The following is a 27,080-nucleotide window of genomic DNA, read 5'->3' as shown; positions in this document are numbered from 1 at the left end:
ACAAGTTAGAGTAGAAACAAAACAGTTCAGATGAGCTCCACACATTAGGAGTCATGTGTACTGTTCTGTGATGTACCTGCTTCTTGGTGTTTCTGTCCCACAGTTTGACCGTCCTGTCGTGGGAGGCTGAGACGATGGTGCTGCCGGTGAGTCTCAGCACACTGACTCTGTCACTGTGAGCCTGAAGACGAAACAGTCCCAGTCAAACAGTGGTTTAGATGCTTGTGAAGGCAGAAGAGGGGGTTTATTCATCATAGCTGCAGGTCACTAGCAGATACAGGTTTGATTTATGAAGATTTAAGTGAAGAGCTCCTCTGAAGTTGCTAGAAGTTGTCAGTGAATCATTTTAAAGAGAATACATTTATGCTTTAGAGTCTGCGCTGGGCAAATTGGGCACTTTAAGGTATATGATTTAGCGGATTTTAGAATCTAATTGAAAAAACAGGAACTGGGGTCGCCGCTCATGGAGTCCACCATGTTTCTACAGTCGCTCTGAACAGACTTCCCCTTATTCTTGTTCTGTTTTATACTGAGTGGCATCAATCATTAAGAGACGTTACTGTTATCCTGTAATGACAGTAAAAAGCACAGAGTGGACAAAACAAACACTGGGCTGAAAGATGGACTTTTATAAATCTTTTTTTTCTGTAACCACCACAGTAGAGGATGAGGGCGGTGTTCAGAGTGTTTCTAACTTCTCCACTAGATGTCGCTAATGCTCTGCCCACACTAACATTTTTCCAAATGCTTACTTCCCCCTTGTGTCCAATAATTCTGTTCACACAACTTTGGTTTTACAAAATATCTGTGTTCATACTATAGTTCAATGTGCTGCAAATACTTGGACAAACTATTTTTCCTGATGGAGCCACACAAACAAGTTAAGTTGTATATGTAAATTATCTGAAGCATCGGCTTGGGTTTTTGGAGTTTGTCTTCATATTATGCTATTATGACTTCTACACCTTTATGACTTATTGTATATATCAGGGGTGTCAAACTCATTTTAGTTCAGGGCTACATTTAGCCAAATTTGATCTGCAGTGGGGTGAACCAGTAAAATAATAACATAATAATATATAAATAATGTCAACTCCAAACTTTTCTCCATGTTTTAGAATGAAAAAAGTAAAATTACAATATAAAAATGTTTACATCTACAAACTATCCTTTAAAACAATGTGAATAACAGAAGCAAATTGAAATTTCTTAAGAAAAATAAGTGCAATTTTTACAGTTTTATGCTTCAGTTAATCATTTACACATGTACATTATAACTTACAGATCAAAGTGGATCTACAAATACACAAAACATTTAATAACAGGCAGAATATTGGTAAAATTGCACTTAAGACATTTCAGGTTCATATTTGTTCAGGTCATTCTTTTTTATGAGAAATGATCGTTAGTTTTAGTATAAATACTGTAAAATTACATAAAAATGTTTACATTTGCAATGAGAAAATGTTCGAGTTGTCATTATTTACAGGTTATTATAATTGTATTTTACTGGTCTGACCCACTTGAGATTGAATTGGTCTGAATGTGGAGCCTGAACTAAAATGATTAATATTTTCAGTGTAATTTTTGCATTTCACAAATTCATCCCGTGGGCCAGAATGGACCCTTCGGTGGGCTGGATTTGGCCCCTGGGCCGCATGTTTGACACCTGTGGTATATATGGTGTTATAGGTGCAGGTTCACTACATAAAACAACAATAGACATGAAAGACTTGGGGAGTGATGCTATCAGTTTCTCATCAATTTGTTTTCCCTGTTTTAAAAAAAAAAAAAAAAAAAAAAAAAAATCTTCTCTTTCATAAGGAATTAAAAAAAAAAAAACAAAACACTTACCCTCTTCCATGTAAAATATGCAATGTTTCATTTAAGGAAACTATTTTTTCCTAAAGTCGTCACGTGAATTATCTTTGTCAGTTCCAGTTACGTGGCAGAGTCAACAGCTGAACAGTTTTCTCAGCTCTTACTGGTTTTCTGCTGCTCCAGGAGGAAAGCTCTGGAGGCTGGTTGAACCACATGTTGCCTTTGACGTCTCCACACACCACAAACTCTGAAAAACCACCAGCCACATGATAAACAAACAGAAATCAGGTGCATTCAATAAGAGCAGCACTTCTATAACTCAAGTTCAGAAAATAGCATCAAAGCTGTGGTGGAAAAAGAAATAGTAGGTTTTAAAGTACCGTTGTCCAGAGTTATAGCAGATATTGTAGGTCCATTCTTCTCATCATCAGTGCTTGAAAACAGCACTGCGCTGAAAGCCGAGTTGAGATTAGTTTTTGGACCCATCGCAAACTGGAGGATAAGAGGGAAACAGTTACAGTCAGAGTTAGTAAACTTACTGTTTGTGTTGTATACACTGTCACAACCCGGCTCTGAGGCTGACGAAAAAAACAGACGGATGAGGTGGTAAAAGGTAATAGTGACGTATTAACTCAAAAACTAACAACAATTAAATACTACGTGACAACCAAAAGAAAAGCCAGTCAGGAGGAGCAGGGCCAGATGGACCAGACCAGGGCAGGCCAGAGCAAAGAGACCAAGCCAGAAAGCAGACCCCAGAGGGAATGAACGTTCATGTTGAGCTGCTTAAATAGGCGAGTCACACCTGTAAGACAACCTAGACCAGGGCTGTCAAACTCATTTTAGTTCAGTTCCATATTCAGCTAAATTTGATCTGTAGTAGGCCAAACCAGTAAAATAATAACATAATAATATATAAATAATGACAACTCCAAACTTTTCTCTGTTTTAGAGTGAAAAAAGTTAATTTACATTATGAAAAGGTTTGCATCTACAAACTATCCTTTCAAAAGATGTGAGTTACATGAACAAACTGAAAAATAGGTATAATTTTAACAATATTCTGCCTCAGTTTATCATTTACACATTTACATTATAATATAAAAAATACATAAAACATTTAGTAACAGGCAGAATCTCATTAAAATTGTACTTACTTCCCTTAAGACATTTAACGTTTTTCATATTTGTTCAGGTTATTTACATTTTTTGCAAAATTATACTTTGTTTTAGTGAAAATACATGAATATATTTATATTTACAAAGAGAAAAATTTGGAGTTGTCATTATTTCTGTTATGATAGTCTTTTACTGGTCCTGCCCACTTTAAATTGAATTGTTCTGAATGTGGAACCTGAACTAAAAGGATTGTTGATATCTTAGGGCTGGGTATCATGGCCAATTTCCATTATCGACTCGATTTCGATTCATAAGGTTCTGAATCGATTAATCACAATTTGATTCAATATCGATTTGATTCAGTATTAATTGATTGAGTGAGAGTAATTTAGTGACACCAAAGTACAATTTTGAGTTGTAACCTGATTATTTGAGTACCGCAGTCATGCAACACATCAATACTAGCATCAATATTGATATTAGAAAGGAAATAAATATAACATTTCAGCAGTAAATTGCTGAATGTGCTCTGAAATAATGAACAAGACAGAAACATTGCGATGTTTGTACAGTGGATCAGAACGGACTTCACCTTTATTCTGTTTTATGGCTGGAGGCTTCTACTCACTGGGAGGTGGGGGGGGGGGTAGCATATCGGTTGGACATTGTCGCTCTACTCTTCCTCTAACTCCATACTCAGCCATAGGTGATAGTACAGATCCAAGTTATTATTCCAAGAACGACCAGGGTTCGAGTTTGAGGCCGGAGGACAGCGGAGGGGGTTTCCCCACCGTGTCTTTTTCGTGAACGAGACCAAGTCTTCCCCAGGGGTTCGCAAGACGGAGCCGTCCGCGGTTCTGCGTACTCCCGGTTCTGCTCTGAAAAATCGATCTCATCCACTATTAATCAATTATGCAAAATTAAAATGAGATCGATCTAAGATCGATTAAATCGATTTTTTTTTACCCAGCCCTAATCTTAGTGTCATTTTTGCATTTCACAAATTCATCCCAAGGGCTGGACTGGACCCTCTGGTGGGCCGGATTTGGCCCCCGGGCCGCATGTTTAACACCGCTGACTGTGGCCCTAGTGCCCAAAAGGTGTGGGGCCATCACAACATAAACACATTGCACAATCTAACTTTTAAAGAGCCTTGACAATTTTGTTCAAGCGCTTTTGACTTCATAAATGAAGACATTAGATTCTGAAATGGAACATGTTTGAGTTAAAATGAGATGTGAAAACTGAAATGATGTTGGGAGGATGAAAAAGTTGCTGGTTGGCTTGAACTCACCATAAAGCCGATGGTAACTTCTCTGTCTTGTTCTCCCACCAGCCACACGCTTTTCTCATCATTTTGCCTTTGGCCAAGAATTCGTACACTTTGATGCCAACTGCAATAAATGAATAAAAAACACAATTATGTTAAGCTAAAATGGGTAAGATTAAATAATAATAATAATAATAATAATAAAAACAGTAGATAAACTACTATTGATGGTTAAAAAAAGTGCACCTTAGTCAATGGTGCAATAGGAAAACTAATTTCGTTATTTGAAAGTTTTTGTGCCTTTAATAAAAGGGCTCATGTATTTACTTCAGTATTATCAGAATGAGTCGTTTATAGCTGCTTTTTACAAACTTTGGGAAGAGACCAAAATGGGTCGTGGAGATGGTTTTACTGGCAGAGAAATACATGTCAATACTGTGGTTCATGATAGAAATTATAGCCTGTTCTCTGGAATAGTTAATAAACAAGAACAAGACAACATACGACATAAATGATGACAAAAATGTTATAGAATATGCAACAAGATGAAAAGCACCATTCCAGTGACCGGCTACTAAATGTAAATTCAACATTTGGAATTAAGTCTAGACCATCATCTGCTTCACTTTTTGTAGAATAACCAGGAAACAGGACACATGTGGACATGAAGCTGTTTGTCAGTCAGTTGTCCAATAACTTTTCAAGCTCTGGAAATTGAGCGTATATATTTACAATGGTTGTAATTTGGTTAATGCAATATTTTTCTTTAACTCCTTGAATTAAAGCTGAAAGACCACACTTCAATCACATCTTGACTGATTCATTTCAAAGCCACTGTGGTGGTGCACAGAGGTACAATGAGAAAATCTGTGTCACTGTCCAAATATAAATGGACCGGACTGTATGGTTTTAAAGGTCACTTTTTCCTGATGTTCATATTCAAATCACTTAAAAATCGATCCCTGAAAGACGATTACAATATGAAAACATATAAATGTGTCATTACTTGTGGATGGTGTGCTGCCATATGTTGGAGTCATCACTGGACACTGCAGATATGATTCCACTGGCAGATATTCCAACCAGAACAGAGCAGTACACGAGGCGGACTGTGGGTTGTTCCACACTATATGTGCTGACTTTCACCAGGCTGGAAGCAATAGATAGACAGGAAGGAGCAGGACACATTACAGCAGAATGACAACTCTTCTTACCTTAGTTACAACCCTTAATTTATTGATCTTTTGAGCACAAAAATACCCAACAATATACAAATTTGCTACACATACAACCCCAATTCCAAAAAGTTAGGACAATGTGTAAAATGTAAATGAAAGCAGAAGGCAGTGATTCCCAAAATCTCACAAACTATTACTGTTGGTTAAAAAAAGTGCACCTTAGTCAACAGTGCAATAGGAAAACTAATTTCTTTATTTGAAAGTTTACAAACCATATCAAATGTTTAATGTTTTCTCTTGCCCCAGAGGGAAGGCTGGAAAAGTAAATGGCACTAAAACTGACGGAGGAACATTTTACACTTGACTGGGGTTGTCAATAGGTCAGTTACAGGTTTGAGCATAAAAAGGGCATCTTAGTGTCTGTAACAAAAAAAATGGCCAGAAGGTGGTCACCAATCTGAGAAAAACTGCATCTACAATGACTATGACTGTGCCTTTAATGCAAAAATATGTGGTCTCAACAATAAATTTTTGTTTTCTTCTGTTGTTTTAAGTTTTTGCTGTAAATCATTCCTTTGTAACGTCTCTGAGTAAATACAGCTGTTTTTACCTTGCAGTGCCATGTTGACGGTTCCACACCAGTTTCCACAGCTCAACACAAAGTTTAGAGCTGACGGCAAACTGCCCATCGGGGATGGAGCAGATGGCTCTAATGGGGCTGTCTGAGGCCTGACACAAACAAACAAACAGCCTTGTAGTCAAACAAAAACAACATATATATGTTAGTTTGTCCTTTTTCTCATGCGTTTCTTCACCTGCTTGTGTCCAACCACAGTGTTGTGTTGCCATAATTCCAGCAAACCAAATTCATAACCGACAAGAAGCAAATCATCTTTCTGTGAGAAACACAAAGCTGTGACTGGACCTCTGAGGCTTGGAGGAGACTCTGGAGGAAAAGAAGAAAAAACAATGCACTATTTACAGCTGATTATCTTCAGGTTTGCGGCCCCATTCACCTGGAATGAACTACAAAAAGACCTGAAACTTAAGGATCTGGTTTCATTGGACACTTTTAAGAGGATGTTGTATGACTTAGAGAGGGAGACATCTGGCTGCAGATGTTTTATCTGACGCACTTTGTCTACATTTCATGAGCACTTCTTGCAAAGTTGACTTTGGAAGGTTTGACTGTCTATGTGCTTTTTATGTATTCGTTTTATGTATGAAAGTCTGTGTCTGTAACTATTTAATGTACTGCTGCCCGTCTTGGCCAGGACACTCTTGAAAAAGAGATTTTTAATCTCAGTGAGGTTTTCCTGGTTAAATAAAGGTAAATAAAATAAAATTACACTTATTTATTTTATTATATTTAATGATAAGGATCATGTCAACCCACTTCACTCTGTTGCAGGTTTTTATATTTATAGAAAAGACAGGATTTTTAAATGATGACAGTATGTCTGAGACACTGAACAGTCATCAGAAGGTCCATAATAAAAGTGAATGGAATGGTCTCAAACTGAAATGTTTACAGTCCAGTCTGTATTTATTCTCCTGCAATCATTTTAATATATATGAATTCAGCTCCTTTACACTTGTGTTCTGTAAACTGTCAAAGGCATTCAGGTCTAAATAATACACAGCAAAAATATTTTCAGAAAACTTCATAGTTTGACTTCAGGAGACAGTATACCTGTTGTCCAGGTCCAGCATCGCAATGAGCAGTCTTCAGAAACACTGACAAATTCTGGGACTCCTTCCTTTAAAACGACTCCATGTATCCCACCGCTGTGGCCTTGGAAGGTGGCGAAATGCTCCACCTGTACAAAAACACAAAAAGTGTGATTAAAAAGACAAAAAGCAGTCATTTTCTTTCATCTGCACTAATCATTACTGCAGCTGAGGCTAAAAAGCCACATTGAACAGCAATGAACAATCACACTATGAGTAATATTACCGTAACTTGATGATGGGAGATTTGAGATTTTTAACATTGAGAGCTTGTAACATAACTGAATCCCCTTTTAGACATAAAATACGAGGAAAATAACTCACCTGTAAGGGTTTCCAAACCTGCACCATGCCATCATCAGATGCAGTTAGAACAGTCATGTCTTCTGGGATAATTTCTTTATCCTCTGTATCGTAAAAACAAAGAAACATCTCGTATCAACACCTTCCTAAAATAACTGCCTTAGTAATTTTTTATTCTTTTTTTTTCAGATTTTTCAGGAAACACAAAAAATGTAAACAGAAATGGAGTATTTGATGATTGAGGCAAAAAAAAGTCATTTTGGCTTAGGCAGTTATTTAAGGAAGATGACAATATGCATTAAAGAAGTGCTACATAAAGAATTAGGTATAAACGTACACATAGTGGTCAAATAATTTTGATAATTAAAAAAAATACTTTTAATCATTTTTCAGACAAAAACAAAACTGTTGCATCTTAAATGTCAGCATTTAATGTTTAAAAAAACTGAATGAAAAGCTTACTAAATAAATAATGTCATCTTTGGGAAATTATGCCTTGCATTTTCACCCCCCCCAGAAATGATAGATTATTGTTTTCTGACATTTTAAAGACTTACCTTCAACTTTCTATATGATACTTAATAAATAATCAAACTATTTATAAATTGCAGCCCATGTTAGCTTTCACCATATCCAATATAAGTAAAAGAGTGGAGAGATAAACAGAAAAAAGGTACAGATTACCCAGATATTTACCCTTATTTTGGAGCAGACAGCAGTGGTGTATGCGTTGCTGGTGTGCAGTAATGTGACAGATCTCTACACTTGTTTCCCAGTTCCAAACATGCAGCGCCCCCTCTGCGCAACCTGAAATGACATAGTGACCCTGCAAACGGTAACACAGAACGAGTCAGAGCACAGGCTGTTAATGTGGACTCAAATGAGAGAAAGGAAGATGATGTAATTCCTTCTCCACACAGAGCAGAGCTGAAAATGCAACTGAAACTACATACACATATAAGATTCTGTTTATCCAATAATGGTGCAAGACTATGGAACAGACTGAGTGTGGAGCTGAAACAATGTCCAAACATCAAACAGTTTAAAAACAAATATAAACAAATGATTTTTACTAAATACAGAGAGGAAAGGGCCTGAGGGGGAGAATCTGGTTGTTTTTCATTGTGGGGCTTTGACACATATGTGCTGATAATAGCTAGTTTAAATATGGATATATGAATATATTATTACTATATAGGACAATATAGAATATTATATGTATTTATATTATGTACAGGGTGGGGAAGCAAAATTTACAATATTTTGAGGCAGGGATTGAAAGACAGTGTATGACCAATTAATTTATTGAAAGTCATGAGAATTTATTTGCCACAAGAAAATTTCCATAATAGAAAATGTTTTTATTCTATGTGTCCTCCTTCTTTCTCAATAACTGCCTTCACACACTTCCTGAAACTTGCACAAGTGTTCCTCAAATATTGGGGTGACAACTTCTCCCATTCTTCTTTAATAGTATCTTCCAGACTTTCTCGTAATAGTTTTGCTCATAGTCATTCTCTTCTTTCCATTATAAACAGTCTTTATGGACACTCCAACTATTTTTGAAATCTCCTTTGGTGTGACGAGTGCATTCAGCAAATCACACACTCTTTGACGTTTGCTTTCCTGATTACTCAAATGGGCAAAAGTTTCTGAAAAGGTATGGATAATAGTGTTAGGTATGATTATGACATCAATATATGTTTGGTTTCAAAACAACTGACGTAGTGCCTGCTGAGAAAAAACAACTAAATGTTCATTGTAAATTTTGCTTCCCCACCCTGTATGTATATGTATTTTTGTTTGTTTTGTTTTTGTTCTTTTTAGTTTTTATTAATATCTGGTAGGAAAAGTTGTAAATGAGTATTATCATATTAGTGTATATTGGTAAAGGGTTGTGGTTGTTGTTGCGGTTGTTGTGGTTGTAAATAATAATCGCTATATAATGATCAGAAAGAATAGAAATTGGGGGTAGGTGTACATAAGTTTTTACTTCTTCCTACTCCTTTTCGAGCATGTATAATTTCATTTCATTTGTTTGTTTGTTTTATTATTATTATTATTATTATTATTACTTTTATTATTATTTAATTATTTTGTTGCTTGTTTGCTTATCAGTCATTTATGTACCAGTACTTATATTTTGTTGGTTGATTTTTGTTTTGATTTCACTGTCTACATGTTCGAAATAAAGATTTCATTCATTCATTCATACACTACTCATTCCTAACAGATGATTCCAGTGTGCTCACCACACAGCAGATGGACGTCAGAGGACTCTTCCAGGAGATTTCTCGGAAGCTTTGGCCCGCCTCTAGGTCCCACAAACAAAGCCTTCCATCGTTTGAGGAGCTCATCTGCAAAGACAAAATATTACGTAGTCAGAATAATAACAACTGGGTGTGTAAGTCAGCTTAAGGTATCAAATCATAGGCCATTTGTTTCTAGTCTGAATCATTTCAATGCAACATAAAATAATGGAGCTGCTGATTGAAGCTTCATTCATACAAAAGCAAGTTATGACTAGAAAACAGCAAAGGTAAGACAAAATTCATATTCATCGCTTCATAATATGATCTTTATTTTTGTTTTTGGTTTGTTCACTGAGTTTTAGCGGTAGAGAAATAATATTTGAACTGTTGGATTTGCAAAGTGTTATGTAAGTGTTGTAAAGTTCGTTCCAATGGTTTGTTGTTCTCTAAAATTGTTCATTACATTCGCTGGTCTCAGACTATTTGCTAGTTTTAGATATTTACCCTTTCAAGTGCTTGTTGATTGGATTGTGTCCTGTCTTCTGAAAATTGGTTTTATTGAGCTTTCAAGGCAAGGCAAGGCAAGTTTATTTGTATAGCACATTTCAGCAACAAGGCAATTCAAGGTGCTTCATACAGGACATTGAAATGAAAGAAACAAAAAGAAACACATTTAAAACATTATAAAAGAAACATATAAAAGGTGATTAAAAACAGCAAGTAAGAAAACACATAAAATAAAAAAAAATAAAATAAAATAGAATAAAATAAAAATGAAAACACACACATATTAAAGTAAAAGTTGCAGTGCAGAGTTTCAAAGAGAATATAAAGTTTAAAAAGTCAAAAGCCTTTTAGTCAAAGGCAGCAGTGAACAGGTGAGTCTTTAACCTTGACTTAAAAGAACTCAGACTCAGCAGACCTGATATTTTCTGGTAGTTTGTTCCAGATATATGGAGCATAGAAACTGAACGCTGATTCTCCATGTTTAGTTCTGACTTGGGAACACAGAGCAGACCTGCACCAGATGACCTGAGTGGTCTGGATGGTTCATACTGGACTAGAAGGTCTCTAATGTATTTTGGGCCTAAAACCATTCAGTGCTTTATATGCTAGTAAGAGAATTTTGAAGTCTATTCTCTGAGAGACAGGGAGCCAGTGTAGAGACCTCAGAACTGGACTGATGTGGTCCACTCTCTTGGTCTTAGTGAGGACTCGAGCAGCAGCATTCTGGATCAGTTGCAGTCGTCGAATACACTTTTTAGGGAAACCACAGAAGATACTGTTACAGTAGTCAACTCGACTAAAGATCAGCTGATGTTCTTTTGGGTACGTGAATATATAGCATGTGTATATCTCCACAAGCATTGCATTGCATTATGATGGCAACACCGATGGAACAGTGGCCAGAGTTAAGAGGACACTACACTGTATATTGATATAATGTGAGAGTTGGGGTTATAAGAATAAATGAAAAGTGAGACTAAAACTTACTAACTGAAACAAACACACAACCTTTTCAAAATACAAAAAAAAGGTTCAAGCAAAATATTACTGCAGGTGAAATCTCCTTTAATTGACACTGACTAAAATTAACAAAAACTAAACTAAAAATAGTAGTCAAAAGTAATCAATTCCACATAATTAAGTAAAAACACTTAGTCACAAGTATTTTTGCACTCATAAAACAAACTAAGTACCTCTAGCCATAAGACACACTATACAAATGGGAATTCACAATGCTGGAGGAGTTGTAGCTGCCACACTGCACATCATTTCCACATATTCTGGGAATGCCCAAAAATTAATCATTATTGGAAAGAAATGCATAAAGCCATAGAAATCATTCTTAATACCTGCTTACCTTTTGATTTCAAAACAATGTATTTGGGATGCATTTCTCCAGAGGTCAAAAACAAACATACCTATTCAGCATATTACTAGCTGCAGGAAAAAAAGCAATAACTAAACGATGGATGACGCAAGAAGAACCGACAATAAATAATTGGATAGACATAACCATGGGAATTTATAGGATGAAAAGAATAACCTTCACTGTAAATTTGAAGATGGATGTTTTTGTGCAACACTGGGAGGGATGGGTGAGATATGGGAAGCCTTTGAGATCTGATTTTGCTGAGATGAATGCATGGATATGAACCCAAAAATCCTCTGAAGGAAATTTTTTTTGTGTTTTTATGTATCTTCATTTATGCAGTGATTTTTTACTTTGAGATCCTGTATGCCAGGACCATGATGAGCTGCTGTAAATGGTTTTTTTTTTTTTTTTTTTTTTTACACCCACTCTCTGGATGTGCATAGTTTGTGTATTTGTTTTTTCAATGTTTGAAAAAAAATCTGAATTCTTTCAATAAAAAGAGAATTAAAAAAAAAAAAAAAAAAAAAAAACTAAGTAAAACTAATGTGAAATCAGAAACAATATTGATTTAATATTTCCAAACTGTAATTGCTATAGTCGACATATGATTTACCACAGAGTCTGGAGTCCAAACACAGCCAGTGATCCAGTCTCTATGGGCATGAGGGATTGACTTAGACAGAACAGGAGGAGATGAACTCACGTCCCACACCTTCAGGGTCTGAAACACACAAACTATAATTATTAAAACAGAGTCCAGACTAAAGCAGAGTACAGGCATTAATGCCTCTCTGCATCCCTACAGTTTGTTTCAACACAGGGGCGACACCTGCAAACACTAGGATTTCTCAGCATTAAAATCCAAACAGAAAGCTCTAATACCTGATCTTTAGAACCAGACAGGAGCTGTCCTCCATCAGGACTAAAAGCCACACAGGTGACCCCTCCACTGTGGCCCTTCAGAAGGGCATGGGGCAGATCGGGGCCGCTGATTAAATCACTCAACAGCCACAGAACAACGGTACCGTCATCTGAATGCAAACGAAACAGGAAATTATGTATGGCATTAAAAAAAAAAAAAAACACTGAAATATGGTTAACGCTGCCTTTGAAACAATTCAACATGCATTTGGCTGGAGTTTGACCAAATAAAAAGCCACAGGTGATGTTTACCTGAGGCAGATGCCAGGTATGTGGAGCTCTGTGCTAAAGCCAGGATCGGGCCTGATTGAGTGCCAAACATCCCGTCCTCTGTCAAACCTCCCAGCATCCCCTCTTCTCCTTCTTTTTTCTTCCAGATCCTCAGACGTCGGTCATTTCCTCCAGTCACCAGCAGCTCAGGAACTTTCTGCTCTGCGTCCACGATGACCCACATCAGGCACAGTACGGACAAATTATAGACACTAGAGGCCCAGATCTTCTCACCTACAAGAAAAATATTTCTAATTATATCATGTTTAATAGACTTTCGAGCAAACATTATAATACTAATTATTTCTTTGGCTGAATTAATTACCTCCACCAAGAAGGTAGTGGTAATGCCAACGTCTTTTAATTTGTTTTTTGTCTGTCAACTAGATCACAGAAACACCAACAAATGCCAAAAGTGCCTTATTAATTCCTCAGACTAAATTAACTGCACCTCAGGGACAATGTAAGAAAACTACAGCTATCAATGCTTTTCAAACACTTTTTTCCTGCACTCATTTCATCAGATTCTTGTTCTCCTTCATCAATTTGATTTTCTTTCAACATACTGACACACACCTGACTCAATGGAGTAGAGTTTAACGCCATCTCTGTGGTATCCCACGGCAACAAAGTCTTCATTTACAGCCACACACAGAGCAGGAAGCTCTGAACTCACAGACTTCAGTTTCTTTTGAGGAGGCTCCTGCTCCTGCTAAATTAGAAGAGCAACGATCAGTCTGATGCAAGACAGGGCATATTATACAAGTCATGTATACAAGTTATATTATACAGGTCATGTATTTCTAACATGTTAGCATTTTAGAAATACTGACTTCCCAGTTCAACAACCCTTTAGATATTTAGAAATCCTTTTTCATCATAATTCCAGTTCTCTTGCTTTAAAATATAATCCAATTGTTCATATATAAAGACTATGGCTGTAGGAAAAATACTGGATTAAGGCTGCACTGACAAATATTTTTATTGCTAAAAAATGTCTTGATTATTTTCATTTGGAATCTTCTCTTCTTTTGGTCGATACAATGTAAGAAAAAAGTGAAACACATCACTGAATGTTTTTCAAAAGATGACCTATTCAACTATTATAGAAGAAAATACATTTAAGAAGCTGCACAGATGAATGCAAAGATTAACAGATGATGAAAATAGCGTGAGATGAATTTAATAGTTGACAATTCACTAATTAATAATTGCAGCTCTAAATCAGAGTAAGGTGAGGCAGCTGACAAATGGTAAATAAGTGTATAACCTCTTCATTTTTCAATGCAGTGACTGAACGTCCAAGTCCACCTGACCAGAGCTGGAGCTGTTCACAAAAACACAGAAGATATTCAGATGAAAATAAAACACAGTAAATTATGCATGTGAATTTTTGGTTATGAAGATAGTCCAGTCATAATATTCTAACACTTAAGTCAGATTTGTTTTGTTATGCCTCACCGTGTGGTCAGAGCCAGCACTCAGCAGCATCCGCCCTGCATCGAGGAAGGTGAGGGCCTCGGTGGCTCCACTGTGAGCCTGGAAGAGTCCCACACAGGTGGAGGTGGGCACTGACCACACCCTCACTTCTCCAGACACAGAGCCAGAGCACAGCATGGAAGAAGAGGGGGAGAAGGAGAGACTACGCACTGAACGCTGGTGACCTGACAGAGACTGAAGACAGAACACAGAGGTGATGCTAACGACGCTTTCACTTTGGTTACAGATGTAATGGCAAAATGATATCACTTGGGTAACTGTCGAAACCATATCACTCACACAATTCCTATCTGACCCGTCTGTGTAATTCCTATCAAACTGGGCTAACTTAAAACACTTGTATAATTCTTAACTAACTTCAAATCTCTGTTTTTACTGTACTCACACAGTCACAACATACAGAACATTCTACACTGTCTGTATCTAACTGCACAGCACATTCTCTGTTATCAAGGACAGTAGCTGCCATGTGTATCAGAGAGCATAAAGCATCTCACACTGACGTACATGAGTAGCACCAAATCACCCCATCAAAGTTTTCCTCTGTACGAAGGGCCTCTGAACCCATCCTGACCCCTCCCACAGAACCCTTGAGTACCTCATGACGTTTGACCACTTGTCAGCTGACTCAGACTGTAATCTTGCTTTTTTCATTGTCCTATCTTCCCCTGTATATAATGCTAACTGCTCCATTCTCACTTACTCTCTCCTACGACTCATTCGGGAGGAGGGGGGGTGTCCTTCCAGCAGGATCCAATTAACTCACATGAAAGACCAGTTTTGACTCTTGAGTTCTTAATTGACAGATTTTCCACCACACTGACATCCACAACTGAATGAGCACTGAATGATATAGTTTTTTTGATATAAATGAATATAAATCTATACAATCAGTAGAATATGTGCTTGTTTTTAGACAGAGATAGAAACACACAGAGGATAACAAAACCAACAGAAAACTTCAGCCTTCAGAACCACTTCAGGCCAAGTCTGTGAGCTCTACTGAAGGGATGAACACTATTCTGCCAAAAGGTATTCCCTTATTTGGTGTTTTGATGATGGTGTTGAATGGGCTATAATTCATTTTCATATTTAAATGTATTCAGTTTAAACCCTCGTGTCATGAAGGCAATTGTGTGATCCTGACATCACCAGCAGGGTTTGGGTTTCATTTGCTTTTTCATCCTGTCTTAAAATGTTTTTCTTACATTTACAATGTAAGCAACTACTGACTGAGAAGTTCACCAGCACAGTATAAACTTGTATCATGGTCGGAACACAAAAATAAATAAATAAATAAATAAAATCCTATTCACTTTTTAGTCATAAGTTACATATGGCAGTGTTCCCGAGCCATCCTCCACTGTTACTCACTGTGAGAGTTTTATTCTGGAACCAGTTCCACACAATCACTTTCCCATTCCAGCAGCCAGCAGCGAGTAGGTGACCCTCGGGGTCAAAGGTCACACAATTTAGAGGGCTGGTGCTAGGCAGAGCTGCTACCTCTTTGCCTTTAGCCGAGGACCAGACCTGCAGAAGTCAATGTAATACAGTTAGATATGGATTGTTTCAAATGAGTAAATATTTCTTATTATATTAAATCATAGCTGTCAGTCTTTTGATTAGCAAATAAGACGGTTAAATTTAAGACAGACTAACCTTCAACATGAAGTCCAGAGACACAGTCACAAGGTGCTTCTTGTCTGCAGTGATGTCACTTGCTGTTATTGCATTAGTGTGGCCGTTAATGCAAGCAGTCCTGCAAGCAGAAGATACATTATATTTAACATTATTTGTCTGTGATGTATTTTTTTATTATCTTTTTATTTGGGAAGGCAAATTCCATCACATACATTAATTACAGCCTTATTCATTCAAGAACATAAAAAAGGATGGATGCACAAAGTTTGAGTGATTATGTCCATACTGCCCTTCCAGGATTTCCTTTTACGATTATTCCAGTTAAAGCCATAACACAACAAAACAGAAAAGGGGAGCACACCACCTCATACAGTCAAAACATCACGTAAAAAAAAAAACAGGGTAGGTTCACACAAAGTACAAGTACAGTCAAATGAAATCAGATCTGATTGGTTTTACATACTCTGTCCATGTGGTCCAGATCTTATAAAAATGTTCTATTTCAACTTTGAGGGAAAAGATACCTTCTCCATAACATAAATCTCATAGACAATTCCAATCCATTCATTAATGGTGGGTGGTTCTACTTTTAACCATTTCTTCGTGATGGATTTCTTACTGGCTGCCAATAGTATCGTCAGCAGTTTTTTGTCTTTGACGTTCCATGATTCAAATGACTGTGGTGTATTTATAGAAAACTTGAATCTAGTACAATCATGACAGTTCAGTATAGTATTTGGAAAATGTTTCAGTGCTGATGCTCATCTCACCTGCAGCCATTCCCAACATCCCATGTTTCTATTTGACCATCAAAGGAGGTGGAAACCAGACGCCCATCTTTCAGAAAGATGCAGCTTGAGATTCCATCGCAGTTACTCATGAGGGTCTTCACCTCCTGTTCACAGCCAGGAGAGAGATAATATAATACATGCGGTAATTACCTAAAAATACTGCTTACTGCACCTTTCAAAGGAATGCAGAGTGTGTTCATACCTGTCCAGTCTGAGTGTGAATGAAATGCAGTGTTCCTTGTCCAGTACCAACCACCATCAGCTGTCCATCAGGGCTCACAACCAAACAAGTTGGTTCAGAGGAGAAGGTCGACAGCAGCTCGCTGCAGTGAGGCAAACCAAACCATCAGCACTACATTATGTATTATTTACAACTTGTGAAAAAAAAAAAAAATGGAAGAAATATCTTTTTCTTTGACACAAAAAGCCATGTATAGAAATGCTACTTCATCCTACCTCATCTCTAGATGGTTATGATTTTTGTTGTTTAGCCATTTAACTACACGGACCCCTCCTTTTCCCATCAGGCCTTGTGCCCAGGTGTGAGCAGAGCTCTCTGGAAGTTCATTGAAGGCCTGCTGAATGAATAAAGCAGGCCAGGAGGAGAGCAGTGTGGCATGACGCTGCAAGAAACTCCTGCAGTCCTCCAGACTGTCCCGGAGGTCACCTGAAAGGACAAAGAGACACTTGTATGAAAGAGGAATAAAATAATTTGTGAGCCATTTGAAGCATGTTATATTAATTCATTTAAATGCACATTACAAAGTACTCACATGTAGGGGCAGATGTATGCTTCTTATCTGCAGGAAAGGTGATACAATTGCAACATTTAGATTGTAATTTTAACAGTTGCACTCAAATAAATGTTAATAATCAAAACTTGAAAGTATGACGTACCATAAAGGCTGTAGATCTCTAGGATGTGATGCAAGAGGCCATGGCGCACATTGGCATACAGGAAGTAGTAACTGGAGAGAAGGGAGTGAACTGCCTCCAGCTGCTTACTTTTCATCTACCCAAACCCAAACAGAAGCAGCCAAGAGATCAAATCCACACTGATAACATTCTTTAAATTCATTGAAAATCTGCTTTCTGAACACTTTTCATTTGACTTCATTAAAACAGCAAGAACAAAAGGAAAAAATTAGAATAAATGGCTCACGTTGTGCTGAGGTCTACACTCCATTAGTGCCCTTTTTTAACTTCAAAAAGTTAGCATTCATGTAATTGGTGACAGTAACAGAGAATGTTCTAACCAGGTTAGAGGGAAGGTGCATAACAGAGTTGGCTTCACAGTGAAGGAATGTTTCTGTGCCCTGTGGGTCGGCCAACGCCCACTGATGAGCTGTGGAAAGAGATGGTAAAGTCAACAGAGCAGACTGAGCGTACAGTGACTTAAGCACAAACTATGATGTACTTACCTGCCAGTATGAGGTGAGCTCTGTTTCGGTCGCTCTCTGCTGGGAGGAGAAAGTCCTCGAAAGCTCGCTTCACCTCCGGATTGGTTATAACCAGCAGGTCATTAGTGTCATGGCACTTTGATGGATCAATTAGGCTGCAGATGAGAATCAAAAATCAGCAGAAATTTTATAAACCAATCTGACTACTGACTACTTTTTTCCCATGCTTCTGTGTCATCCACATGTCATAATGGGGTGTATACCTTTGTAAACTCTGCACTACACGGGTGAAGTTTGCCATGGGAATACGTCCTCTGGGCTTCCTGGATAAATCAAGCACCTTATCCCATGTGACCGACCTGTCCTGGGAGTTTAGGTTGTTACATGTATTTAGAATAGCATACAAGTCTCTCTCCTTCAGGCCTGTGGATAAAAATGCAAAGACAACCACAGTCAATTTGTGAAATCTGAGTATCCTGGGATTTAATGTACTGCACAAACTTCTTACCTGTGGCGCTGACAGTCAGAGCTGCCAGTGCCCAGCGAAGTCCCAGCATTCCTCTGTGCTGCAAGCAGAGTCTATCCAGGCTGTACTGCACCAGCTGACTCAGAGACGGAGGCAACTCCTGAAGGCTCTCCTTTAACTGAAACACAAGGATATAGATAGATACCAACATTATTACTATCATTCAGTCAGCTTTGAATCTTGTACCATGGGCTCTTTCTGTTCTAATGCTGCCAGGTCCTTGGCATATAGTAAATGCTTTCAGGCTTGATTCCACCGGCATTGGCTTATTTACTGGAACTGATTCAAATACGTTTAAATGTAAACTTCTCTTTACAACTCAGTTTAGTTTTTTCCATTCAAACTTTACAATCCCGCTGAATTTCTCTACAAGGAAACTTCTCTGTAGTTCAACGGAGCAAATGGAGTGTCTGGCAAACCTCAATCAGAAAAAGATAGCTGTACCACTAAATGTCTCTCCAAACACAGACCTGGAGACGCAGTTTTCTGGACGAGTTAAAGTCGGCTCGTTTTACATGAAAGAAAATAAAGAAGGCAACAAAAGACAGAAAGAAGTGAAAGACCACTGTTGAGGCCCGATGCTCCACAAGGAGGAAACAGGACAAACTAACTAAATGTCAACTCTTGTGGCCCTGAGATTTTATATTATCAGATGTTTCCACAAGATGGACTGAGATTAGTTTTGTCTATACTAACTGTACTATTTATTGAAGAGTCAGCAGTATGTTTAGTGTAAAAGAAAGTCTGAACAAACAAGACACCAGATATTTAGCAACCCCAACAACCTTTCCCAATCTAAGGACCAAAATAGGTCATGGAGATGTTTTTGCAGGGTCACCAGTTTCAGAGTAAAATACATATTAACATTATGGTTTGTGAATTTATTTACCAATTAAACTGGAAGAAAAAAGTTCTATGGAAGAGTTCATGAATGTTATGTATGTCATGAATTTATTGACCGTTTAATTTTAATCTTGATTCATTCACTAGATTAACCCTAGTTTTTGTAAAATTGTGACTATAATCTTAAATTTAATTTAATGTAATTAATCCTGAAATGTATTGCCAAAACGATCTCAAATTTCTAATAAAAGAAACACATTTTAAAATGCTGTCAAAATATCCACAAAAAAATAATACCTTATCAAAGGATGCAAAGTTCCTCAGGTCTTCACAGGCCAAGTGCAGGTACATAGGACTTACAGCTCCTTTCTTCATTATCAGTGTCTGGAGCTGCAAATACACACATTATCTATTTTTATCATATAATTAAAACTATTAAGATTACAAACTACCTTCTAAGATGTGTCTAGAAAGATAAAGAACAGTCAGAAATATTCAACATATACAGAGTGAAGTCAAAACTAAGCAAACCTGGTTGTTGAACGCAGAGTCACTCAGTTTTTTCCCAAAGGCATCCAGTCCCTTCTGAACGATCTCCCTCCGGTCTGGCATGGTAAGTTGTCCCAGTGTAAACAGCAAAGCACCTCTTCTTTTGGCCAGGGTTTGTAAAAGTGCTGAATGGGACACGATGCTCACCACCAAGCACACACTCTGATAGAATGAGAGGGGACATAAGGAGGATAAAATACACAGACTGAGTTATACAAGCTATATCAAAGTTATAACAGTATTTTCTTGATTTCCTATTTTCTTGATGACTAACCGGTGGAAGTTTCTGTGGTATCCAGTCAGAGCTGAGCTGACCCCTGCTATCCTGGAGAAGATCCACCCCATCAACAAGCAGCACCAGAGGTTTACTTTTCTTTAAGTCGCTCAAACTGGAGTGAAATTCTGACAGCAACTCTCTGACAAAAAATAAGTACGCTGTCAAACATACATATTAGTATGTTTTAAATGCACAATATGAACAGGCACTTCTGCTGCCAGGGGTCTTTCAATCAACACAATATTAAATCACATGGTAGTATATGAGTAGTAATTGGGAGTTGTTTTCACCATTGGTTCTATAAAGTGACAGAGGCAGAATGGACACAGACAAGTTGATTAAAGCTTTACTCATTTTATGTTTAGTAGTTATATTTATGTTATGTCATTTTTTTTGTTTTATTATTCTAACAAACTAGAATAATAGTTTGCTTTATTAAATTTTAATAAAGAAGATGTATCTTCATTGACATGAGGCCAAATGAGATTGGCATGTAAGTATGACTCAGCAAAATACAGGGTGGGGAAGCAAAATTTACAATATTTTGAGGCAGGGATTGAAAGACAGTGTATGACCAGTTAGTTTATCGAAAGTCATGAGAATTTATTTGCCACAAGAAAATGTACATAATAGAAAATGTTTTTATTCTATGTGTCCTTCTTTCTCAATAACTGCCTTCACACGCTTCCTGAAACTTGCGCAAGTGTTCCTCAAATATTCGGGTGACAACTTCTCCCATTCTTCTTTAATAGTATCTTTAAGAAAGTCGACATTGCTGTGTGATGTTCTATTGGTAGCATGTTCTAAAACGCCCCAAATGGCATAATCCAGAGGGTTTAGATCTGGGCTAGAAGGCGGCCATAAACATGATTCCCAAAAATTGCTGAAGTTGGATTTGTTGCTGTTGTCAACAAGTGTTTTGGTGTTCTTGTGTAAGATTTTAACTTCAAATCATATTTTACTGCATTTCTAACGGTCTTGTTGTCTACCTCAAGTTCAATTGCCATTTTTCTCATGGATTTGGTTGGATCCTTTAGGATTTTGGATTTGAGAGATTTAATAAAAGCTTTGGTACGTTTTTTTGTTGCTTCCTCCACTTCCAGACTTTCTCGTAATAGTTTTGCTCATAGTCATTCTCTTCTTTACATTATAAACAGTCTTTATGGACACTCCAACTATTTTTGAAATCTCCTTTGGTGTGACGAGTGCATTCAGCAAATCACACACTCTTTGACGTTTGCTTTCCTGATTACTCATATGGGCAAAAGTTTCTGAAAAGGTATGGATAATAGTGTTAGGTATGATTATGACATCAATATATGTTTGGTTTCAAAACAACTGACGTAGTGCCTGCTGAGAAAAAACAACTAAATGTTCATTGTAAATTTGCTTCCCCACCCTGTACATAACATGAGACCAGTCTTCTTTTCACCAATTATATGAATGCTACATACATAAGCTTGTTTTAAGATATTTTAATGTGTAATTGTGTAGCTTTAACTTTTCGTTGGAACAACTAAGAAACACCTTACTGGTAAGACTGGGGCAGCGGTGAGTCGTCCTCATTATCTTTCATCTTCCTCAACCACTGGTTAAGACATCGAAGAAGGTTCTCCACAGAGCGGGCTGACTGGCTGGCAGCAGTGGAGTAGGAAAGGACATCACAGATGAGCTTTTTGCTGGACTTGCTTCCACTTCTTAGGGCGTTTGCTAAAGCAGCCTGTGAGCAAACAATAGCCATATTTGTATCATGTTTCTGACCACCTACAGTGATGCATTAAATATCATCAATAAATTTAGGGTATTAGTAGTGACTTTTAATTAAGTGATTTACCATGAAGACAGTTTTGCCCTCTCCAGGTCCTCCTTCCATCACCATCATTCCACCTTTAACCTGGGCCTGCTCCACTATGGCCACAGCTCCAGACAGCAGCTTCGCTCTGCCAAAAAACTGCCTCTGCAGCGCTCCCTGGTGTGCCTCCTGCTCAGTCACATCTGAGTCATTTTTGGTCTTGTCATCCTCCTGCCAGTCGGGTAAAAAAATTGGATATTTAGCATAATTTAAAAGAATTCTGATTCGAGGGGAAGCCCCTTGTAGCTAAAGCTTGCTGCAGTGCATAATTTCTGCCAATAGGGGTCTTTCAATCAAAACAACAAAAAATGAAGGAGTAAATGATGCCAGAAAGGATCATGGGAGTTATTTCTGCTGCCACTGTTGATAAAATCTACTTTCATAGAAAAACAGTAAGAAATGCTATGTGGTGACGTTAGTAACAGGGTTATAATACCACTGATATGTGACCAAAAAGCACAAGCCTTCAAAAGGTCCGGCGTGTAATATTTAATGACATCTAATGATGAAGTTTCAGATTTCACCACATAGTTTGTCAGTTCTACGTTGTTCAGTTAAGGACGTATTAACTCTGGTAATTATTCAGGTGATTCACTCCCTCTATAGAAATAAACAGCTCATTCTAGGGTACTAAAAACTCAGTAAGTGATGTTTTCAATTGATTAGACACTGATAAAAACAGAATTATGATGGTTATATTCCACATGTAAAAAGATCCTTACACAGCCATTAAATTGAATAAAATAATGTACTTTGAGTTTGACCACTGAAGACATTGAATATAAGTATATAAGTCAATAAAATAACATTTACTGACAAGCCGTTTTAGACATTTTGTTGCAGAAATGTTACGTACTATAGCATCAAAATATTTTGCTAATTAAGGGTTTATCTATGAACTCTAACCTCCACAAACTGCTTCATTACAGCTGTCCAAATGTCGTCCAGTACAGCTTTCCTGAAGTCTTCCAAGTTTTTCAGGTATGGTTTTCCTTCCACAACACCTCCCCACTCACATGAATAACTAAGACAAAAAGACACCCCTTTAAAATGTAGTACTGGAAAATAGACATGAAACAGATCTAAGACGTACTCATGAAGTAAAGTGATCTTTAGTTATGACTCACTTTTCAGTGACCTTCACATCGCTTTCCCGGAGCCTTGTCTTCAGAGAGGTCATCTTGGACTCAGCCTCCTTTGACTCGGAGGCAAAGTCAGATCTCCAAGCCACAGGAACTGACCTGAGAAATTACAAAATAAAAGCAATTAAAAGACCAGAGGTGGCAAAAGTACTCACATTCGGGATTTAAGTAGAAGTACAACTACTTGTGTGAAAAAATACTCTAGTAAAAGTAGAAGCACTGATTTAACTCCTTTACTTAAGTAAAAGTACAACTTCTCAATTGTAATAAAGTACAAAAGTAAAAAGTAAAACTGCATTTTTTTGCTATGAATGAAACAATACTTATTTAACCAGGCAAAATCATAAAAGTTTCTGTTTCCTAATACCACAGTGAGTGGTACTGACCTGAGTCCTGCACCAAGTCTGGTACCCGACAGGTAACCCACAAAAACATGCGGGGACAGGTAAAAAAAAAAAAAAAAAATTATAATAATTTTCACAGGTAAAATTAAATGAAATGCGGGCAGGTAGTGGGCAAGGAAGTGAAAAAATAAAAGAAGATTCACAGATAAAAATAATTTACAGGACATTTAATGATGATCATCTAATTTCACTGTGGTTGATCCACAGCTGGTTTGTTTTATTTTGAAGTGAGCTTCACCTCTATTTATATCCGGCCAAAGACATCCCTGAGCAGCACATATTAGAGATTAATTGATGGCGTGCATTTTAGCCAAAAATAAAGCCCTTAAAAGTGAGTTTCTGTGTAGACAATGCGTTTAATCAAAGGTTGGGTTGTGGTACTCAGCTTTGCGGGTACAGGTGGAGAAGTTTGTAAAAAGTGGACCCGTGCAGGACTCTGGTACTGACCCTGTGCACAGCCTGTGCTCCTTCTCTCCTATACCGATTTTCCCTCTGAAGCGGCATATTTTATGTACTGTCACATCTGTTTAGTTACCTCCGCCAAGGAGGTTATGTTTTTGCCAGGGTCTGTCTGTTTGTCTGTCTGTTAGTGTGCAACATAACTCAAAAAGTTATGGACAGATTTTGATGAAATTTTCAGGGTTTGTTGGAAATGGGATAAGGAAGAAATGATTAAATTTTGGTGGTGATCGGGGGTGGGGGGGCCCACGGGGGGGGCCACTGATCAGCCTTGGCGGAGGTCTGCACTCTCCGAGTGCTTCTAGTTTGAAAAAGTAACAAGCCTATTCTGAGAGTGTAAGGAGTATAAAGAACAGATATTTATGCAAAAATGTAGGGAGTAAAAGTAAAAAGTGTCCAGAAAAATAAATACTCAATTAAAGTACAGATACCCAAAAAATCTACTTAAATACAATAACGACCTACTTATACTTCATTATTTCCCACCTCTATAAAAGACAAGAAGTATTTAGTTTAATTTATTACACTAACACACAGAGTAATAACCACAATAAACAAAACCTTACACAACATTTACATTATGTCTTTTTACCTTTAACAAAGTAGAAAGGAAGGAAATTAAAACAATGATTATGAATTATACTTGGTAATGTTTGGATCTCTGAAGTAGCAGAACATTCGCTGGTGTGCAGTATCGGGGTAGAGGGCCTCGAACTGTCGGATCTCCATCTCTGTAATGGACAGGCCTGCAGGAGCCGACTCCAGCTGCACACCAAGAACAGCAAATGTTTCTTTGCTTCAAAATAAAAATTCAGTTCTGACTCTTATTCAGAAAGTATGTTGGAAAAAATGCACAATTCACAAAATTACCATAATATATCTACACAAGGCTATGGATTAGTGGCAATTTGGCCTAGAGGGTTGGAGAAGCTGCTTGTGACTGAAGGGTCAATGGTTCATTTTCCTCTGACGTGCATAGAAGTGCAAGTGGCTGTTGTAGTGGGCTCCTGACATGGCAGCCCACTGGTCCTAGTCTGCAGTGTGTTCATGTTCATTAGTGGTGGGTTAAAGGCAGAGGATCAGTTTCAGTGTGTGTGCATGTACAGCATATACTGAAAAATAATACAGATTCTTCTATTCTTCTCTATTCATTATTTTCTTCATTGAGTCAAAGGATTGTTTCACCACTTTCTGACATTTCAGTCTGTAAATTATTGTTTTTAAGTCTTTCAAACCCTTTTGTTCAACTTCCCTTCATTTTAAAAGGATCTGTGAGGCAAAGAAGGATTAGTTTCACAATTAAAAATGCACTTAGGCCAGAGCTATTATATTTTGCTAATCAGTATATCATAAATGTAAAACTTGGCTGATAATGGCTTATCAAATGTGACAATTTGAAAAGTTTTTTTGTACTTGACAGTTTTGTGATTGCTGTTTGATGAAAACACACACACCATTACTGTCAATGTAAGCTTTTGCTATATTATGAAGAAGTTAATCCATAAACCAAAAGATCAATCGGCAATGAAGTAAGTGTGAGAACACTTTTTTTCTTACCCAGGCGTATTGCGGGAGGTCGGGCAGGACAGGTTTGGGGGGTATCAGGCCGTACCTCTCCCCCAGGATTCCCACCAGCATCTGGCTGCGACAAACCTCTGAAAGGCAGAGTTCTGCAGCCCGGCCCGACTCCTCCTCTGTCACCCCCCAACGCAGTTCCACCTCCTGCAGGTAGAGGCAGTGTGGAGCAGCTCGGCGCCGCAGCTCTGGGAAGACACTCCGCACCAAAATGTCACGTTCAGCGTGCATGTCTCTGAAGGTGGAGGAGACAAACACACGCACACCACGCCACCTGTGGACAGAGGAGAAAAGATGTGTTCAAAGACTCAAAAAGTAAAAGCCTAAGCATCATCTTAACATTAATACAATAACATCTTATGATTAATAAACTATGGAGAGTAAATCTGCACCCAGGCCACTATATTCCTCACCATAATAAGACTACTGATCCAAAATATACAAATGTATAAAAAGTGCTCAATATTTTACTATGCATTGCAGAAGCAAGTAGTCCAAAGACACCTCAGTTAAAAATGTGAAAGAAATCTGGGCACATACATGTACAATGTACACAGTTCCAGTAAATTGTCTGTGACCTCGACCTTTGACCCTTCAAGGTTAAACTTTTTGTAACACTAAACATGCATGTTGTAAATTAGATTAAAATCAGCTAACTTCTACCAAGATTTTTTAATGATAATCAGTGAATAACCTCAACATAACCTTAATATTTAACATAAAACAAAATTTTACCATCCATTGTCACAATCATCAGGAACTCACAAAGAGAAAAACAGGACGATTTGTCCAAAACTGTGTACACTATACTCTTAACTAAAGGACAAAAAAAAAAAAAACCAGACAAACACTTAAAAATACAACCTCCCCACAGGAGGTAAACACATTTTTTTTTTCGTGAGTGATCTAGTTACAGATGACATGAGCTGCAACATGTTATATTGAAAGCAAATTCCACCAAACTGTTGTGTGGCCATGAATAAATTAATCCGATTCTGACTGACTACTCCTCAATCATCTAAAAAAACAAAAACCCATATACCTTAGGTTGGGACTGGGTGGGATTGAGACAACGCGGTTGGTGGTTTGAGAGTCTTTAGCTCCCTCTGGTGGTGGGATGTTATGCAGTTTATCCAAGTGCTCCACATGATCTAGCAGTCTGGATGATCCTCGCTCTGCCACAAACCTGGTCACAAAGTTAACCAAAAACAATGTAAACACATTTATATTCTTAATAATATACTATGAGGCCGATGAATTGTTTTTATAAATCTGAATAATTATCCATTTATGCCAATGCCCGGAGAGTTAAAGACAGAGGAAGCTCACTGTGCCAGCATGGAGGAAGAGGATTAGTGGCTCTAATGTCTCATCTAC

General features: G+C 37.7%; 1 protein-coding gene across 1 annotated transcript in view; it reads right to left on the bottom strand.

The window, feature by feature from the left end:
- tep1 (telomerase-associated protein 1) overlaps window positions 1–27,080 on the bottom strand; it is a 35,356-nt gene that overhangs the window by 457 nt on the left and 7,819 nt on the right. Inside the window, exons 17-54 of the mRNA XM_030160233.1 lie at window positions 26,746–26,889; window positions 25,686–25,977; window positions 24,772–24,893; window positions 23,251–23,364; window positions 23,030–23,147; window positions 22,106–22,294; window positions 21,804–21,991; window positions 20,269–20,410; window positions 19,977–20,156; window positions 19,743–19,835; window positions 18,585–18,720; window positions 18,340–18,499; window positions 18,098–18,231; window positions 17,933–18,021; window positions 17,574–17,688; window positions 17,450–17,476; window positions 17,133–17,343; window positions 16,879–16,999; window positions 16,656–16,780; window positions 15,904–16,003; window positions 15,619–15,774; window positions 14,206–14,418; window positions 14,015–14,071; window positions 13,321–13,456; window positions 12,727–12,978; window positions 12,436–12,584; window positions 12,167–12,274; window positions 9,675–9,779; window positions 8,119–8,248; window positions 7,444–7,526; window positions 7,082–7,208; window positions 6,204–6,334; window positions 5,999–6,117; window positions 5,217–5,360; window positions 4,235–4,334; window positions 2,202–2,313; window positions 1,986–2,068; window positions 77–181 (exon numbers count right to left, since the gene is read on the bottom strand). Coding sequence (XP_030016093.1) covers window positions 77–181; window positions 1,986–2,068; window positions 2,202–2,313; window positions 4,235–4,334; window positions 5,217–5,360; window positions 5,999–6,117; window positions 6,204–6,334; window positions 7,082–7,208; window positions 7,444–7,526; window positions 8,119–8,248; window positions 9,675–9,779; window positions 12,167–12,274; window positions 12,436–12,584; window positions 12,727–12,978; window positions 13,321–13,456; window positions 14,015–14,071; window positions 14,206–14,418; window positions 15,619–15,774; window positions 15,904–16,003; window positions 16,656–16,780; window positions 16,879–16,999; window positions 17,133–17,343; window positions 17,450–17,476; window positions 17,574–17,688; window positions 17,933–18,021; window positions 18,098–18,231; window positions 18,340–18,499; window positions 18,585–18,720; window positions 19,743–19,835; window positions 19,977–20,156; window positions 20,269–20,410; window positions 21,804–21,991; window positions 22,106–22,294; window positions 23,030–23,147; window positions 23,251–23,364; window positions 24,772–24,893; window positions 25,686–25,977; window positions 26,746–26,889 — 5,110 coding nt within the window. The remainder of the gene's footprint in view (window positions 1–76; window positions 182–1,985; window positions 2,069–2,201; window positions 2,314–4,234; window positions 4,335–5,216; window positions 5,361–5,998; window positions 6,118–6,203; window positions 6,335–7,081; window positions 7,209–7,443; window positions 7,527–8,118; window positions 8,249–9,674; window positions 9,780–12,166; window positions 12,275–12,435; window positions 12,585–12,726; window positions 12,979–13,320; window positions 13,457–14,014; window positions 14,072–14,205; window positions 14,419–15,618; window positions 15,775–15,903; window positions 16,004–16,655; window positions 16,781–16,878; window positions 17,000–17,132; window positions 17,344–17,449; window positions 17,477–17,573; window positions 17,689–17,932; window positions 18,022–18,097; window positions 18,232–18,339; window positions 18,500–18,584; window positions 18,721–19,742; window positions 19,836–19,976; window positions 20,157–20,268; window positions 20,411–21,803; window positions 21,992–22,105; window positions 22,295–23,029; window positions 23,148–23,250; window positions 23,365–24,771; window positions 24,894–25,685; window positions 25,978–26,745; window positions 26,890–27,080) is intronic.

The sequence above is a fragment of the Sphaeramia orbicularis genome, chromosome 17, assembly GCF_902148855.1.
Source record: "Sphaeramia orbicularis chromosome 17, fSphaOr1.1, whole genome shotgun sequence".
NCBI classification, from domain to species: Eukaryota; Metazoa; Chordata; class Actinopteri; order Kurtiformes; family Apogonidae; genus Sphaeramia; species Sphaeramia orbicularis.
Note: the sequence above shows the minus strand (reverse complement) of the source record. Positions and strands in the feature narration are given on the sequence as shown.